Below are 13,665 nucleotides of genomic sequence, written 5' to 3'. Positions count from 1 at the left end.
TTTGCAACAACATGGATGGAGCTAGAGGGTATTATGCTCAGTGAAATAAGCCAGGCGGAGAAAGACAAGTACCAAATGATTTCACTCATATGTGCAGTATAAGAACAAAGCAAAACTGAAGGAACAAAACAGCAGCAGAATCACAGAACTCAAGAATGAACTTACAGTCACAAAAGGGAAAGGGACTGGGAAGAATGGGTGGGAAGGAAGGGATAAGGGTGCGGAAAAAGGGGACATTTACGATTAGCATGTATAAGGGGGGGGGCGCACAGGGAGGGCTGTGCAGCACAGAGAAGACAAGTAGTGATTCTACAGCATCTTACTATGCTGATGGACAATGACTACAATGGCGTTTGTCGGGGGGACTTGGGGGAAAAAAAAAAGAGCCTTGATAAATTCAAAAAGATTGAAATTGTACCAACCAGTTTCTCAGATCACAAAGGTATGAAACTAGAAATAAATTATGCAAAGAAAATGAAAAATCCCACAAACACATGGAGGCTTCACAACATGCTCCTAAATAACCAATGGATCAATGACCAAATAAAAACAGAGACCAAGCAATACATGGAGACAAAAGACAACAATAATTCAATACCGCAAAACTTGTGGGACACTGCCAAGGCCATGCTAAGAAGAAAGTATATTGCAATACAGGCCTATCTCTGAAATGAGTAACATTACCTAAACTGACAATTAACATAACTAGAAAAAGAAGAACAAATGAGACCCAAAGTCAGTAGCAGGAGGGACATAATAAAGATTAGAGCAGAAACAAGTAAAATTGAGAAGAATAAAACAATAGAAAGAGTCAATGAAATCAAGAGCTGATTCTTCAAGAAAATAAACAAAATAGATAAACCCCTAGAGCTAGACTTATCAAGAAAACAAGAGTCTATACACAAAAACAATCAGAAATGAGAAAGGAAAAATCACTATAGACACCACAGAAATACAAAGAATTATTAGAGAATGCTATGAAAAAGTAAATGCTAACAAACTGAATAACCTACAAGAAATGGGCAACTTTCTAGAAAAATACAACTTCCCAAGGCTGACCCAGAAAGAAACAGAAAATCAGTACAGACCAATTACCAGGAATGAAATTGAACTGGTAATCAAAAACCTACCTAAGAACAAAACTCCTGAACCAGGTGGCTTCACCACTGAATTTTATCAAACATTCAGTGAAGACCTAATACCCATCCTTTTTCCAAAAACTAGAACAGGGAATACTTCCAAACTCATTCTATGAGGCCAGCATCACTCTAATACCAAAACCAGGCAAAGATCCCACCAGAAAAGAAAATTAGACCAATATCCCTGATGAACATAGATGCAAAAATACTCAACAAAATATTAGCAAACCGAATTAAAAAATGTATCAAAAAGATCATCCATCATGATCAAGTAGGATTTATTCCAGGGATGCAAGGATGGTACAGTATTAGAAAATCCATCAACATCATCTACCACTTCAACAAAAAGAAAGAAAAGAACCACATGATCCTCTCCATAGATGCTGAAAATGCATTTGACAAAATTCAACATCCATTCAGGACTAAAACTCTCAACAAAATGGGTATAAAGGGCAAGTACCTCAACATAATAAAGGCCACATAAGACAAACCCACAGCCAACATTTATGGTCAATTAATATATAATAAAAGAGCTATGGACAAACAATGGGGAAATGATAGCCTCTTCAACAACTGGTGTTGGCAAAACTGGACAGCTACCTGCAAGAGAATGAAACTAGATTATTGTTTAACCCTATACACAAAACTAAACTCAAAATGGATCAAAGACCTGAATGTAAGTCATGAAACCATAAAACTCTTAGAAGATAACATAGGCAAAAATCTCCTGAATATAAACATGAGCAACTTCTTCCTGAACGCACCTCCTTGAGCAAGGGAAACAAAAGCAAAAATGAACACATGGGACTACACCAAACTAAAAAGCTTCTGTACGGCAAAGGACACCATCAGCAGAACAAAAAGGCATCCTACAGTATGGGAGAACCTATTTGTAAACGACATATCTGACAAGTGGTTAACATCCAAAATATGTCAAGAACTCACATGCCTCAACACCCAAAAAGCAAATAACCAGATTTAAAAATGGGCGGAGGGTATGAACAGACAATTCTCCAAAGAAGAAATTCAGGTGGCCAACAGACACATGAAAAGATGCTCCACATCACTAATCATGAGGCAAATGCAAATTAAAACCACAATGAGATATCCAGTTAGGATGGCCAGCATTGAAAAGACTAAGAACAACAAATGCTGGCGATGACATGGAGAAAGGGGAACCCTCCTTCACTGCTGGTGGGAATTTAAGCTGGTTCAACCATTGTGGAGAACAACATGGAGGTTCCTCAAACAACTAAATTTAGAAATACCATTTCACCTGGGAATCCCACTCCCAGGAATTTATCCAAATACTTTGACCTGGGAATCTCACTCCTAGGAATTTATCCAAATACAAGTTCTCAGATTCAAAAAGACATTTGCGTGCCTATGTTTATTGCAGCACTACTTACAATAGTTAAAGATATGGAAGCAACCTAAGTGTCCATCAGTAGATGAATGTATAAAGAAGAGGTGGTATATATATATACACAAAGGAATACTATTCAGCCATAAGAAAGAAACAAATCTTATCATTTCCAACAATATGGATGGAGCTGGAGGATATTATGCTCAGTGAAATAAGCCAGGCAGAGAAAGACAAGTGCCAAATGATTTCCCCCATTTGTGGAGTATAACAATGAAGCAAAACTGAGGGAACAAAACAGCAGCAGACTCACAGACTCCAAGAAGGGACTAGTGGTTACCAAAGGGGAGGGGTGTAGGAGAGCAAAGGGGTTTGAGGGGTATTATGTTTAGTACACATGGTGTGGGGGGTCAGGGGGAAGACAGTGTAGCACAGAGAAGGCAAATAGTGAATTCTTACTACACTGATGGGAAGTGTCTGCAATGGGGTATGGGTGGGGACTTGATCATATGGGTAAATATAGTAACCAGATTGTTTTTTCATGTGAAACCTTCATTAAGAGTGTATATCAATAATATCTTAATAAAAGAAAAAAAACAAAAAGACAGTGTCAACAAACTGCAGCCTGTTGGCCAAATCCATCTGGTGGGACTGTTTTTGTACAGTCCTCTAGCTAACAAAGGATTTTATATCTTTAGAGAGTTGTAATGAAAGAATATGTGAAAAAAAAAAAGAATATGTTACAAAGACTATGTGGTCAGTAAAGCCTAAAATACTTATTATATAGCACTTTACAGGAAATGTTTACTGACCTGAACTTTGAAAATAAAGCAAGAACAAAACAAAATCTCCTTACGTTTCAAAAAGAAAAACAAGACCTGAGCTAAAAACTATCTTAGTAATAAAAGTTTCAGTACTAATTTTTCTAGAATATTAGGTATCTTAATAGTTTTACTTGTAATTTTTGTCATATTCCTACAGACAGTAATTATGCTCCACTTTAAAATGGAGTAGACAAACCAATATGAATAACATACACAAACCATTATCTTAAGCAAGGATACATACCCTGAAAAATACCCACAATTCATTCAGAATTAGAGGCCTCAAAGAATGACTGTGATTCATCTTTAAAACACAAGTCCCCAATTTGTTTTTATAAGAAAGAGCTACCAAGTTAATTACATTAAATATCCATTTATTTTGGTGCTGGATCTGTTTCAAAGGGCTTTCAAAACCACTCCCTTTTCATTCGTAAAAGGGGGAAAAAAGCACCCAATAGCTTGACTATTCCTGCAAATAAGGAGTTTAATTTAGAACCATGTACTAGGGGCCATCTGATTACTCAGAAGGAGAATTAATTAACAATGGGAAAATACTTATTAACTAGCTCTTGATTCCTTTGGACACCAAAAAATCATGAAAGTCTGGTGTCAATTGATATTGGTGTATGTCTACTCTCCAGTTTACACATCTTTATTAATGGTTACCTTCCTAAAATAAATTCACAAAATGGAAAGTAACCTAGCATACAAAAAGGGATCAGTATGTTTAGTTTAAAATCGCTCAGTAACAATAACGACAAGTTCTGCAGATGTCAGTGAGCTAAATCTCAAATAGGATTTTCCTAGACAAATTTTTATTTTCTAGTCAATGCACAGCAATTTTATGCACTGATTTGGAAATACAAATTAAAAACATTAGAAATGTGCAAAGAAAAAAAAAAGTTCAAAGATATTCATCTAAGCATTACTATTTGTTATAGATAAACTGGAAAAGAGCTAAATGTTCAATAAACAGAAAACACTTAAACAAGTATCAGTTTGATGATAAAAACAGTATGATAAAGTACAGTGTTAGTGAGGTTGTAAAAAAGCTGGCATTTTTACACTACATTCATTCATCTTCAGGGGAAATTTCAAAATATAAATATTTAAAAGGAACATAACTAGTCACCCAACAAGGATTTACTGATATAAATTACAAAACTAAAATCAGTTTAAAAATTTCTAATAATAATGTAAATATCCATTAACTGGGAATGGAGTAAATTAAGGTACATCCATCAAGAGCCATTAGAAATGATGTAACTTACAGGGTTTTTTTTTAAAGGAAAAAAGAAAGTGTTTAGGCACATTAAACACTTCATTTTTTTCCTACTTAAAACATTTAGTGTATGTCCAGTGTCTGGTATGGGGCCTGGCTTACAACAGGCACTCAAAAACCAGTGCCTAGTGCCACCCAGAGCAAGCTCCTACTTTTGAAAAAGCCACATGCGTACACATAGAAAAGTGCCTGCCTTCTGGGTAAAGACAGGATTTGGACACCCATGTACTCACCTCTATTTTGTGAAACTCCACTATAACAGCATTAAAAGAATCTGAGGCACTTATCCACAAGAATGAGAAGAATGGAAGAGACTGTTAACATAACACTATTTTAGAAGGTGAAAATCAGGAATTCTAGCACTACAAGCACTGCAAGGTCCAGGGAAATGAAGGCAGAAAACTGAGATAAATACCAATTAATTAGAATGACACTCAGAATCCCACAAAGGTCCAGGAACTGACGGTACCAGGTAGCTCTGGGACGACTTCGCAGTTAAAACTGAGGATTGCTTAACAGACTCTTTATGAAGCAGTCAGATCCCTTGACCCCCTCCCCAACTTGCACAGCTGGGTAACTGTCCTGAACCAGGAAAACAAAAGACCTTTATTCTTTAGAGAGTAAAAAACAAATCCTCAATTAAAATACACAGTTGCATATAGGTGCACTATACCAACAATGAGAGGGGGAAGGTGATCAAGTATAAACAGACATTCTAGATGACATATGGCCTCTTTCCTAGGCCTCTTAGTCCACTCAGGCACAAAAGCTCTGGCAGTTAGGCCTTTACCTTTAGGCTGAAATCTGAAACAATCTTCCCTGTGGAATTTTACCAAAGAAAAAGACTTAAAAATAAGGTTAGAGGAGGTTTTGTAATGAATACCCCAGCCACATCACTGGACAGTGAAATCTCAAATCTCATCTGCATGCTCAGAGAAATTAGATTTTTGGTCCCCTTATACTTGAGAATAAGGAGACAACCAGGAATTACCAGAATCAGAGGAAAATTTGGAGTATGAAAATAAAAACTACATGATGAAAGCCAAGAAAATTCACTATTAATGTCTTCAAAAAAAGGAATACATCCATAATAAAAAAGGAAACAACAACAAAATAGCTTCTTGAGAACAAGATAGCAAACAGGAAAAAGAAAGGTTTGGATAAATTGTTGAAGAAATTCACCAGAAGTAGAACAAAAAAGAAAAGCAAGAACAGAAAGAGAAGATGAGAACTTTCCAAGAGGACAGCTCTAGAAAGAGCAAGAAACTTGGACAGGGTGACCAACCACTCTGGTTTACATGGGACTATCCTGATTTTTAATTAAGGCTGAAAATCCTTAGACTTAAAGAGTTTCCCAAGGGAAACGAGGACTGCTGGTCACCCCCATCAAGGAATGAAAACAAACCCACAGTGATGGCAGTGTCATGACTTTTCTAAGTAATAGAGGTAAAGATCTGTAAGCTTACAGAAAAACAGGTTGCATATACAACAGATCAGGAATCAGAATGTGTCCAGAATCGAAAGCTAAAAGACAGTGCAATTCTCCAAAAGTCTGAAGGAAAATAATTTCCAACCAAAGCTCTACATTCAATCTGTCAAACTATGGAGGTCGTATATTTTCAGAAGTTCAAATTAAAAATAAATAAATAAAACTTCAAAAAATTTCATAAGTACTTTTTCTGAGGAAGTAAGTAGAAGATATGTTTCCACCAAAAGGAATTTGCAAATCAAGAAAGAAAAGTGGGACAAGAAAATGAACAGAAGACTGAAGAAAATCCCAAAGCTAAAATGGTGTAAGGAGGTACAAAAGAGCAGCCCACGAGAGGTCTCATTTCTTCGGAATAAAACAGATGTATACACAGCTTGAGAAAAGATTTAGACAATTAGTAAAGAGTTTGAAATTTAGTGATGGGTTTATAGAAAAGAAAAAGTATTAAATTCAGGAAAAATAAAAAAATGTTTTTTTATAAAAGGAACGTTCCTATATGACTCAGTGTCAAGAGCATTTATGTATCCATATAGACACTGAATGCTGGTCATGACTGGGAAGATGGGCAGTATGTATAGCAAGTGTTTGGTGTGTGAAGAGGCAGGACATATCTTGCATGAAGGGCATGCAATACTGCTTAAACTGAAAAAATAATCAAATAATCAACAATTAGACACAGGGGCATGTCATTTATAGATATACAATACCAAATAATCAGCTGTGGGGAAGAGCAATGGGCAGCAAGACTGCTCTTTTTTAATAATAAACTTATATGCAAGTTTTGTGAAACATAACTTGTCTTAGAGTAACTGACCTAGTATACTAAAATACATACATACCATGGTTGTTTAGAATTCACAATGTGAAACAAACAGAACCTTCTTAACCAAGAGGCCAAGGGTATTTGTTTTCCATTTAATGTTTTTTAATTTGGCAACTTGTTTTAAAAGTTTAACCTATTTTTTTAAAAAGTCTCAAAAATATCAGAAATCACTGGTAATTTTTCAAAATGGTTACATTAATATTGACATTTTTAATTGCTCAATTACTTTAACAGCTACCTTATAATATAGAAAGCTCAAAACTCCATCTTTAGAATTTCTAACTTCCTTATCTAACACTTCATGAGGCTAAAAAATAATTCAGTATTTTAAACCCAGTATGGATGCCCTTCAAGACCCAACTAGGTAAAACCAAGAATTTAACCTTTAAATTCTTCTCTCCTGCTCATCTCATCCTTCCTTCCTTCCTTCCTCCATGCTGGAGGTGCAGAGGACCATGTCTCAAATTGGTAGAGACAGCCATAATCTAAGCAAAATTACCCTGAGAATTTGAAATCTGCCTGGTTCTTGTCTAGTTCTTAATAATGGCTACAGACTGCACTGCACACAAGTCACTGGAAGGGTATGAAACTCAAGCTGGAAATAAGCTAGTAACTCTGCTGACTATGTTATTAATAATGTGTACATGATGTACACTTTAAATACTGCAGAGGAAACTACACCTACAAATAAGACATATCAGACTGGAAATTTAATACCTTTAAATTTTTCAACAAATAAGTTCAAAAATAACCCAGATTTTGATCAAAAACTGTTTTATTTCTATGCCATCTGTTATCTTCTACTATTCAGACAGTACACACATTGAAATTGTCTAATTATTTCAGAATTAGCTTACTTTACTGGTAGAGTAGCAAAATTTAATCTGAAGCCAAACTAGTTACTAAGATATTATTAAAACCATTAAAAAAAATTATTTGTATCATTACATTGCTCCAGCAGTTTTACAGTATTGCTACAGAAATTTGAAAGACTTGTCTATTTGCTTAGTTAGGTTAAACAACTCATAGCAAGAATAATTTCCTAAAAGCACATTAAAAATTATCACTAAACACAATCCTTTCTGGAATATTCTCAAGAATTCCACCAATTGATACAGGATGACCTTAGTCCCAGAGCTATTCTGATGAGTTGCAGCTGACAAGCCACAAGGCTTCAGGAAGCCATAGCTGCTAATTCCTCACCAGGAATTTGTACATCAGCCTATTAACAGTTGCCGGAGAAGCACACTGGAAAAGCTCTTCCTGCTTAACTAAGTGTATTATACCATTCCCCAAAGGGTGTTTCTCAGACTACTGCTGTCTTCCAAGGTAGTAACAGGTGGTCAAACAAATTTAAAAAACAGTGAGTGAAGCAAAAGTCACCAAAAAATTTCTCACAGCTTTCAAAATGTTAATGCCATCCTGAATCTCCTTGGGTAATATGTGAACACTGGAGAAAGAGGTTTTCCACAAGCTTTACCATGAGGCTTTACTGACCAATCATACCTTAAAATGATCCTTTACCTAGGCAAACACATCACATTCCAATTAACAGTTCACTGATTCTTAAGAAGTTAAAGAAAATAAATAATAATCCCAATTTGGAATGCTTTGTACTTCCTACAAGTGGTGTACTACATTTTTTAGGTAATCTACAGATTTTGTTTCCCTGAAATACACTGTTCACAAACCTGCCTCTCAACTCCTTCCCACTGAATTTAATTCTGCTCCCTGCAGATTAATGTGCTGGATTTTTTTAAAAGGAAAAAAATCAAATTCCTGATATATTTGAAGGGTTTTTGTATACATGTCAACAACTCTAAATTCACCATATGTGGTACTTAATTTTACAGTTATTTTCAGATACATTCATTTATACTTCACAAGAATGAACAGTATCATTTGCAAACAAGACTAGGGATTAGGCTGTTATCAATGCTACAGTTGAATGATTTGCCCAACCTCACAAAACTATCAAGAGATAACAGAACTTTAAATCAGGGTCTTTCAAATCTAAGGACAGGTATACCTTAAAAGCTGATCAATGGATCAATGGATCAATGGATCAATGGCTGGGATTTATCAATCCTTCATTCTCAAAATGCTGCTGTGAACAGATTTTCTGTCTAATGAATGATATTCAACTTCTGCCATACACCCTAAATTCTGTGATGTAACCTATGTGGAACTGATTTCTAGTTCCACCATCTTAACAGCTGGTTACTGCCGGATGGTTCTGCTTCACTTAAATGCAGAGAGGAAGAGGCATAAAAGTAGAGATAAATAACTCCAACTGTCAAGACAATGTGGGCAGGACCAGTAGACAGTTAACTGTCCTTTTTTTAACCAGGCCTTTTCTTCCCTGTTGACTTCAAGATACCAATCTTCAGCTTCATTCAGTATCTGTACTTTCAAATTCACAAGATTTTATACAGATAGACTATGTATTTAAAATTCCTAATATTACAAAATTCTACAGTCTAAGAGTAAAAGATGTTACCTTCATGATAACCCTATGATACTGGATGAATATAAGATTTTACAGTGTCTACTAATACTGTCAAAGTTTAGCTAATACTGAATCAATTGAAAGTACAGATTGCAGGGTTAAACAGAGCTCACAGTTAGTTCTGATTCAATATTCTTAGACTGATTTAATAATAGCTAACCTTTGACAAGAATACTAATAACAGATGCTATATAAAACCTCACAGTAACCAAGAAAAGTTCTAGCCCTATCAAACTGGACCTCAAATGTTCTACAAGGGCTTAAAAGGATAGCAAAACAAGCTTCCTGGATAAATACTACAAAAATCAAATGCTTACAAAATTATAGAAAAGCACGGCATTATTCTCTACATTTGCACTTTCTCAAAGTAGGAGAAAAAAATTAATACATTATTAGCAACCATATAGTTGAGGAGGGTCATCACCAGTTCTAATCAGTTTTAATGAGATATTTAGCTTCCTGAAGAAGTCTTGGAAAAAAGAGAGGAAGAAAAGTACCTTGCAATCCCTTCCTCCCGTCTAGTATGTTTCTTTGCTTGAATTTTTATTTTCAAGTCAGTTCTTTCTACTTTACTGTTAGCTTCAAGAGGGCAATATTCTTGCTCATTTACCAAGGACCCAGTGTCCCATGTGTACAATTTAAAAGGTATTCATCTTTAGACTAGGCTCCTTAAAGGCCATAAAACATTAGTGTATAAGGATTAATTTATGCATTTATTCTAATAATTTAGCTCAGCATTTCCATACATCAAGAATGTACGGTACCAAAGACAGAATTTGATCTCTGATTATGGTCAAGAGGAACTCATAACTAAAACAATTTTATGGCTGGTTATAGTAGACAATACAACTTGATGTCCCACCTTGATAATAGTAAAGCATTTAAGTAGCAGATACTGCAAGAATGAAGAAGGATACAGGCACTGAATCATGATGGTTTAATAAGGAGGAAGCAGCATTCCTTACGTCTCCATAAAACTAAATGTGGTATCAATTATTCTGTTCAGATACATTAATAAATGTAAGACTGCCTCAGACTAGGGAAAAACTTAAAAAATAAAACCTGACTATCTTGAAAGGACAAATCACTTGACAAAACAAGAGAAATTTTCTATAATTAAAGAAAAAAAAAAAGATGTCTCCTCAACTTACTTGCTAATTTGGCCTGTAATCCAGAAGGTCCAGGTTTTGATGTCTCTGACTTAGAAGACCCTGGAAGAGACAGTTTTGTTTTAGGAAGGCTAACTTTAGGGCTGAAACGAGCAGCCCAATCAAATTTTGAAGAGCCACCAGTTTTACTCTGTTCCTTTTCCCTGCTACTTCTTCTGGGACTGGGACTGGATGCTGAACGGGAACGCCTGGACTTGTTCTGGTCTTTTCCTTGTTTCACCCTGGCACCTGGTGGCACCGTGGAGGCTGAAGCTACAGCAGAAGACGAGGAGGAAGTAGAGGCAGAAGAAGAATCAGTGATGGTGCTACACCCAGCTTTGGCTGAGGCGGCTGATTTTGAAGCCAGCTTGGTAGGTTTTGCAGATCTCTCTTCAGCACCAGTTGATTCAGACACAGAACCACTCTTTATACAAGAACTCTCTGTCCTCTTTCTTTTCTGACTCCGGGAACTACCAGTGGCCCCACTCTTTCTGGTATGAGCCTTGCTTGTTGATGGTGATTGTGCAGATTTCAGGTGTTGCTCCTGGTCTAAATGTCTCTTCTTTGACTTACTGTGTGGCTTACTCGTTTCTGAGGGAGATTCAGTATGCTGAAGTGCTTTTGGTTTTTTTGCAGAGCTAGGAGAATTGGTCCTGTTGTATTCTGGACTAGCACTGCGCTTCACTCCTCGAGAATTGTCCTTCTTAGGCACCTGCCCCGTTTTTTGCCTTTCTGAAGTGTTGGCTCTGTCTGGATCCTCTGGTTGTGGAACTAGGACAGCAGATGAAGAAGTGCAGCTTCTAAGAAGTTAGACAAGAAGAGAGTTAGAATCGGCCCCCACCACTATTAAACCTGCCAAATAATATTTGTTAACTTCTCAAGTCAGTGGACATAAGTACATTAAAAAAAATTCAAGTTTTCCTGATTTAAGTCCAATACTAAATAAACATAGGCTTCAAATGGTTCAAAACTGATGAAAAACAGCAGGTTCAATTTTGGATGGTAAAATATTTGATTAAAAGACCACAGTAATTCTTCAGCCCAAAGGCTACTTACTGACACTAACACTCCTAACCAAAAAACATGAATTAAGATACGAGAAAAAGAATGCTTAGTAGTTCAGAACCAGCTGAAACTAGAATACCAAAGCTTTATTCATAAATACAATTTCTTTGTCAAAGCTTACAATAAGTAAGCATTAATACATGCACTTTCAAAATGAAAAAAATTTGTATTATAGAATCAACAAATCTTCACAGTTATATTCCTTTCTGAAGACTCCTACGAATTAGACATAAAGAAATCACTGACTGAGCATCCAGGCTAATAAATGCATGGAGTGGAGTGTCTGGAGAGGGCATGGAAGCTCTATACCCTTCCCCCATACCTCCCTTCTCTTTCACCTGGCTGTTCCTGAGTTGTATCCTTTTATAATAAACTGGTGATCTAGCCTGGAAGCAATCACCAATCTATGGCAATGAGCATCCTAGGCTACGAAAGGAACCAAGGAGTCTTGGAAAAAAGGCTAATTACAGATGTGGGGCAAGAAATGTACCAAGCTAGTAACCACAATGTTGTTAATGTAAGTGTATATTAATGATACCAAAATTAAAGAAAAAAAAAATATATATATATATAAAAGAAAGAAATGTACCAAGGAGGCTATCAAAGACATGTCAAATGACCTGGGAACAAAGTTACCATCAAGAACCACTGGCCAGGCCTGACTGGAGCTCCATGGAATGGAAGACACGTAGGATTTATGATTGCTGGACAGGCCCTGGAGCCCCTAAGAATAGCAAGGCCTTATTGGGTCTGCCAGTAATCACCATTCAAACCTCTTTGTCGATGGCAATGGCGAAGTGCAGGGGAACCACTGGCCTGAAGGCTAGGGCAAGCCCTACCCAACAGGTCAAGGGAGCCTGATGCCTGAAGGTAGATGCACAGGAGCCAGCTATATCTGTGCATGGTGGCAAGACACTGCATCCAGGCTGTCTGGGATTAGTTCCTGGGTCCCAGCCATGTAAGGACAGAACAAGCCACAGAAAAATTTCTTTAAATAATAATAATAAAAAGAACCATTGGCCAAAGAGAGAAAAATACAAGCAATATTAAAAAATACTCTTTATGTTAAAATTTGTGGAAAATTAAAGCTTAATTAAAAAAAAAGAAAAAGGAGGAAGGAATCATTGACCTATGGCTCTGACAATAAAAATGACTTAGAAAAATGCTAAAATGGAATTTCAGATGCCTATAATGGTTTGTTAAGCCAAAATGAGAGCCTCACAGCTCTCTAAGCAAGGGAAAACATACACTACCTAGGGCAGGCTTCACTGGTATCACTGCAAAGGTGAAAAGCTATTAATCCTAAAGGTTATATTCAAAGAATAATGAAAACATGTAACATTAACCTGGCAAGTTTTAACATTACACAATGATTCAAATGCAAATAATTCTGCTTTAACATATATAAGCAATGTGAAGATTTACCTTTTAGAAAGGTGTCCCCTTGACAGTTCAGAAGTAGTATTAGACTGCACTTTGGGTGCCTTAGAATTAGATTTTCTACTCTCAGGAGGGCTATATCCCTTATGTTTTGCCTGCCCTAAATGTGACCTGTCAGCAGAAAATCAAAACAGAAATCTATCAGGAAAATGAGATGCAAATACAATACTGAAAGTGAAATATATTTTCATTAAAAAAAAAAAAGACCTCCCAATTCTTCATTATAGACCCTACCTTTTTCCCAAATATTTCTGTAATAAACTTATTGTTCTATCAAATAACCTGGCAAAAGAAACTGCTTCTTAGAACCAACCCCTATTAATACTCAAGAGTTAAGATTTTTTATTACCAGTTGTCATAACTGAACTGCAGTATTATGGAGATGCTTAAACAATAATGAATTTTTCAGAAATTTTACTGTAGACTTTGAAATATGCTGAATTTTGGCAAAAAGCAACTACAAACTTCATATCTAAATACTTCTAATAGAAAATATAACCAAAATAGCTTAAAAGGCAGTGTGTGATCCCTATTATACTGATTCCCAAATTGTACATTATAATTCAGATTAACACAGTATATG

General features: G+C 36.1%; 1 protein-coding gene across 20 annotated transcripts in view; it reads right to left on the bottom strand.

Moving 5' to 3' along the window:
• TRIP12 (thyroid hormone receptor interactor 12) overlaps window positions 1-13,665 on the bottom strand; it is a 138,253-nt gene that overhangs the window by 77,542 nt on the left and 47,046 nt on the right. For 13 of the 20 annotated variants that reach the window (XM_073218011.1, XM_073218008.1, XM_073218006.1 and 10 more), the window contains exons 3-4: window positions 13,068-13,193; window positions 10,581-11,377 (exon numbers count right to left, since the gene is read on the bottom strand). In XM_073218011.1, the coding sequence (XP_073074112.1) occupies window positions 10,581-11,377; window positions 13,068-13,193 (923 nt within the window). The remainder of the gene's footprint in view (window positions 1-10,580; window positions 11,378-13,067; window positions 13,194-13,665) is intronic. The other 7 variants (XM_073218022.1, XM_073218023.1, XM_073218024.1 and 4 more) reach the window with 2 other exon arrangements.

The sequence above is a fragment of the Manis javanica genome, chromosome 12 (genome assembly GCF_040802235.1).
Source record: "Manis javanica isolate MJ-LG chromosome 12, MJ_LKY, whole genome shotgun sequence".
NCBI classification, from domain to species: domain Eukaryota; kingdom Metazoa; phylum Chordata; class Mammalia; order Pholidota; family Manidae; genus Manis; species Manis javanica.
The sequence above is the reverse complement of the archived record's forward strand: the minus strand, read 5'-3'. Positions and strand labels throughout refer to the sequence as shown.